This window comes from Zeus faber (genome assembly GCF_960531495.2).
Source record: "Zeus faber genome assembly, chromosome: 5".
Lineage (NCBI taxonomy): Eukaryota > Metazoa > Chordata > Actinopteri > Zeiformes > Zeidae > Zeus > Zeus faber.
The window spans coordinates 17,638,988-17,644,564 of record NC_137192.1 but is presented as its reverse complement, the minus strand read 5'-3'; the positions used below and the strand labels follow the sequence as shown (position 1 = coordinate 17,644,564).

The following is a 5,577-nucleotide window of genomic DNA, read 5'->3' as shown; positions in this document are numbered from 1 at the left end:
GAACAGCAATATCTGTTGTTGCAGCTTCCACAGCAGAATGAACTGCATTTTAACGTCGGGTGGTAGACATTAGTGATATCTCTGTAGGATTTACAATCCCAGGCTGTAATGGAAAATGCACAGAGACATTGTCAGAATCAGAGAAAGAATTGGGTTTTTTTCTGCCATGTACATGTTTTATATACGAGGAATTTGTTACGTGAGGATTTGTTCATTTCTCTACAGACAATTCACATTAAGAAAAAAGCTTAACAATCTGAAATTTTGGAAGAAACTCAAGGATACAATTAAAATAAAAATAGCCAAAAATACAGAACATAAATAGCAAAATATCTAACATTATACTTAATGCTATTCTATAAACAGTTATGGTTGTGACGGTGTGATAAAGGAAACTTTGCAATGGAATATTTTAATAGTTGATACTATCGATGGAATTCTGAATTCCCAAAAGTATAGAATTTAAATTCCAGGCCCAAAGCCACATTCTTTTTTTTTTTAATTATTATTATACTGCAACAACACTCATTCAGGATATAAGTAGCTGTTTATTTATTTTTTAAATTTACATAACTAAAATGCATATATAAGATCAGATTATTTTCCTCACTGAAATGAAAAATTACATACCAACAGTGGAAGAAAGAAAGTGAAATCAAAGTGAAAAATGATGTTTTCGATCTGAGAAATGTAATCGTAACGTGTTTTTTTGGCAGCAATTCAATTATGACTCCTTGAAATGATGTTTGATACCAACTTCAGTAAACATTTCCAAACATGGAAACAACAACAACAACAACAACAACAACAACAACGCGAGGAAACAAGAAGGGTGGAGCTCAAACATTTGGATATTTCAAAATGCTAATCAAAATGTTCGGAACAAGGTGCAGGATGGTTGATTAAAACGACACTCCATCGGCCTACGAAGACGACACTGTTCAAACCCTCAAACGGGTTGTCGTGTTGATCTCAGGCTTTCAGAAATGTTGCTCTTCCCTCACTCAACACGATGTTCCTTCGATCGACTTTTTTTTTCCGCCCGTCGGGGGGCTCGGGGTATATCGCGATATGAGGCTAGAACTTCATGGACTGTTCTCAAAACGCCTTTAACTGTTGGTTAGAATATCCACATAACTAATGATGGCTTCTCAAAAATCGATCCCCAATATGCCGATGTACAATTGTTTTGGGGGTTTTTTTTTTCTGGCCAACTGCATATCGGTATTTTGGGGGTTAACGGGGACTTGACGTTCCCACCTACCTTCACCTAAAGCTAGCCGAAGAGCATTCGACCAAAATAGCTAGTTGCGTTAGCGATGTACCTGGTTTTAATAATAGGTGAGCGGTTACAGATAACAACACAAGGCAGAAACAAAGCAACGGTGTGAAAAGGGGAACTTCACTTCTGTTCAGATTAGCTAACAACGCAGAAGCTAACACCGGGGAGCGACGCCTGCTTTGCGCTGGTCCCTTCGGGGCGACGCCGCACCGCCGCACCGCCGCACCGCCACCCCCCGCCCGACGCCGAGTAAAACCACGAGAATCTCGCGGTAAAACGGACATCAACCGGCGCGAACCCCACTCACCGCCCAGGACGGGGAGCAGGTTGAGATATAGGACGAAGAGGGCAGCTCGACACGGGCCGGACGCCATGGTGGTGCGGAGGCTCCTGCCGTAGAGAGATCAACTGAGCTCCCCCCCCCTCGCCCCGCGCCCTGGTCCCGGAGGAGTGGGCTGTTGGCGTCTGGCTGCCGACCTCCGTGCTCGGCCAATCAGCGCCCGCCACGTCACGGTCACGTCACACCCGAGTCAATATCAAAGATCAGTGGAATTAATCATTTTCTCACGTTCTGCACACAGGGAGTAAACAGCAGCTAAATCCACTGACGTGTCCTCTTCACCCCTATTCATTTACATTTGTTTTGTATCCCGTCCTTTTTATTGTGTATTATTCAATATAACTGCTGTACAAATAAAGATGTATTCACTAATGTTACTCACAACGTGTGAGGTGCACGGTGGTTGTCGCCCTAGGGATTTCGTTTGTATTTTGATTTAGGGTTCATTTTGATGTGGAACTGGACGACTGGACCGAGGAGGCAAAGGCCGTGATGAGAGGATGAGCATTTATTAAGCACTGGTGCAAACTTTTAAGAACATGCACCGGGGGTGTGTTCCCGGAAGAGAGCAAAAGAAGAGAGTGAAAGAAGATGGAGAGAGAGAGAGAGAGAGAGAGAGCGAGAGAGAAAGGAAGAGAGGGGTATTTTCCAGAAGAAAGCGAAAGCGAAAGGAGAGAGAGAGAGAGAAAGAAGAGAGAGAAGGAAAGGAGGAAAGGGGTCTTTTTCGGAAGAGAGCGAGAGAGAGAAAGGAGAGTGAGAGAGAGAGAGAAGAAAGAGAAAGAAAGGAAGGGAGGGGTCTTTTCTGAAAGAGAGCAAAAGAGAGAGAGAGAGAAGAGGGAGACATAAGAGAGAGAAAAAGAAGCGAGAGTAAGAAGTGAGAGAAAAAGGAGAGAGAAAGAAGAGAGGAAAAGAAGAGAGAGTAAGGACCCCCCCCCCCCCCCCCCCCCCCCAAAAAAAAACATGCACACATCATCGTCCGACCAGCGATGGACACTCGTCCCCGGGCGCGTCCACGTATGCTGCCCACTGCTCCTGGCTGTGGCCCCAGAGGAAGGACAGGCCAGGATGGGTTAAATGCAGAGGAACCATTTCACCGGCCACCATCCAAAGCATGTGCGTGTGTGTGTGTGTGTGTGTGCAAGCATGTGTTGTGTGACAAATAAAGGCTGTTTCTTCTTCTTATCCAGAAAAAACGCAGCTCCCCCATTTGTGTATATACAATTCAACTAAAATTGTAACAATTTCAATGTGGCTCTTCAGTGAACATGCCTCCCTTTTTTCCAAAGTGGTGTCGATCATTTACCCAGAGCGCTCTGGGCAGAACGTCAAGCGATCCAGTTGTCTTTGCAACAGCGGCGCAAAAGTTGTCTATTGCGCCTCTGATAGTGGGACTAAGGATTAAGAAAAGATATATAGAAGCACACACACACACACACACCCACAAGCACTGATCTCTCTCTCCAACAAGTGGAAAAGAAAGACCACTTGGAGATACAATTTCAAAAGTCCTCCATATGGTTAACAGGTAATATTTGCATTAATCTCTTTGAGCCTGTCTTCACTGTAATGTAATGTAGTTCAAGTTCAAGTTCAAGCGATTATTTGTCACATTATGTAATGTAATGTTTTGAGAATTTCACTGTAATCAGGAGAGATAGAAACCACAATGGCCTGGGTGTCTTGTGTTCACGGAAACATTGTGACATTATGTTTAAATATCAGAACAATAAGCTCATTGAGGCTGCGTGGCTTTACCCAAATGTAAGCCCGTTTTAGTGGGGAGCTGTCATCATCCTCTTGAATCTTGAATCTTGAATCCTCCTGCTTCTATGAGCTGCTTGAGGAGACATGTTGAAATTGTGACGATTTTACCAAGGCAGAGGTCAATGCGACAGAGGATTTCAACACGGACTATATAGTCTGATTTTTGATCCATATAAGCGGTTGATCACTGTAACCATGATCTTTATAAGCAGTATCCACTGCATGCCTGCCAGGGTCCTAAGGGATGCAGCAGAGTGTATTACACCTGCTGTAGCCCATTTGATCAATCCCTCTACAGTATCGAGCAAGGGACGGTACCCTCAGATCTCCAGAGAGCAAGAGTCATTCCTCTCTATAAGAAGGGTGATAGCTTTGAGAGAGGAAATGATAGACCAGTTTCAACCTTTTCAAGGTTTTTGAAAAGATCATACATGAACAAATAAATACATACTTATTGAGCCACAACATATTATTTGAACTCCAGTCGGCTTTCAGAAAATTCCACCAAAACCTGCATGTGGTGTGGGGATGGTGTGGTTTGAGCAGCCACACCTGTCCTGGGTCTTGGTAATTGGGGCCCAGGATCAGTGTGGCTGTTCACCTGTTGCTTGTTGATTGGTCTCACGAGCAACAGGTAAAACCCCCATCCCCACACACACTGAGGAGAGGAGCCCTGTCTTGACCTTTGTCCATCTGCTCCAGGGCTTGTTCCACCTAGACCACTCTCTACAATAAACTTGAGTATCTGAAACCCCATCTTCTGTGTTTCTGTGCCAGAGGGCCCTGAAAACGCCACTCGGAGGCGTGTGGCAGGCAACACTGCTACACTGGCGCCAGAAGAGGGACTCTCTGGCACGGGGAAGGGACACAGCGCCAGCCCTCTCCCAACTGGCAGCAGCAGCACCCAGGGTGTCCGGTGGAGGACTGGATGCATGGTCCCAGCTGCCACCGCCGGGACCGTGCAGCAAACCAGGCCACCCCTCCATGCAGCCCCCACAAGAGCCAAGCCCGGCCACGCCTTCACCAGCCAGCAGGGAGGATTTATAGACTGCATCAGAAAGGGTGTTGATAATGGACATTTCTATGGAATGGTCATGTTAAACCTGTGGAGTCCCTCAAGGGAGTGTCCTAGGGCCACTCATTTTTATTACTGTATAAATAAATGACTTGAAGGATGCCTGTTTATCCGACCTTTTTCTAAATGCAGACGATTCAGCTATTCTCGTGCCCGAGGAGCTTCAAAATGTTGGGACTGGGCTGTCTGATAACACTCTGTCTCTTCGCATCAGAAAAACAGAGGTCATCTTATTTGATTCAGAATCAAACTAGGAAAGACCCCAGAGATGAAGGTAAAGGAAGGAGAAACTGTTATTTTAGCTAAGGAGACAGTCAACTCTTTAGGATAAATAAATTAGATAAACATCTATCAGAGGAGGACATGGCTTTGAAAGTCCTCACTAAAATCTTCCAAAAGATACAATTCTTGGCAAGAAAATCAGGGTTGTTGGATAGAGCTACACTAAAGACGTCAGCCGGAGCATTAGTTCAATGCCATTTTGATGATGCTGTCACCTCCTGGTTTAGAAGTTGACCACGACGCATCAAAAGAAACTCCACACCGCCCATAACAAGTTAATCAAGGTTGTGTTAAAGTTCCCCCCCCTGTACATATCGTGAGTCAGCATATTTTAAACAACTTTATTGACTTTCAGTTGAAAAAATACAAATCACACAAATCAAGTTGGGACTTACCCATAAAATTGTTTATAATGAGATCCCCAAATATCTGTCCAACTACTTTAATCCTGTAACAATATATCTAAATCCATGTAATCACATAAACATATATGCACACACATAACAAAGAAAACAACTTCATGTAGCTTCCAGTCAAACTTTTATTTAAGCACACAGGGTTAATTCTTTCACAAACCTTTTAGATTGTGTCCTCCCTTGGGTTCCTGCCAAAAAACTTGCCCCATCCTGAAAGCTTGCCTTATCCTGGCCTGACCAATTATTTATGCACCTGTGAGCTCAAGCTGACGGTATATTCTCAGTATCTGTGACATTGAACTGACCATATATTCTCTGACTCCCTGAAAATAAACTGTTCCACTCAGAGAGCTGCTCCTTAGCACATCTCTGATTCGACCCTTGTACAAGTAGAACCAACGTCTGTCTGCCACTTTTT

General features: G+C 44.3%; 1 protein-coding gene across 1 annotated transcript in view; it reads right to left on the bottom strand.

The window, feature by feature from the left end:
- The window catches only part of LOC307230078 (protein shisa-5-like), a 9,057-nt gene extending 7,374 nt beyond the window's left edge, over nt 1-1,683 (bottom strand). Inside the window, exons 1-2 of the mRNA XM_080000278.1 lie at nt 1,590-1,683; nt 1-103 (exon numbers count right to left, since the gene is read on the bottom strand). The exon at nt 1-103 is cut by the window's left edge and continues 51 nt beyond it. Coding sequence (XP_079856404.1) covers nt 1-103; nt 1,590-1,656 — 170 coding nt within the window. The 5' untranslated portion in view covers nt 1,657-1,683. The remainder of the gene's footprint in view (nt 104-1,589) is intronic.
- Between the last annotated feature and the right edge of the window lie 3,894 nt (nt 1,684-5,577).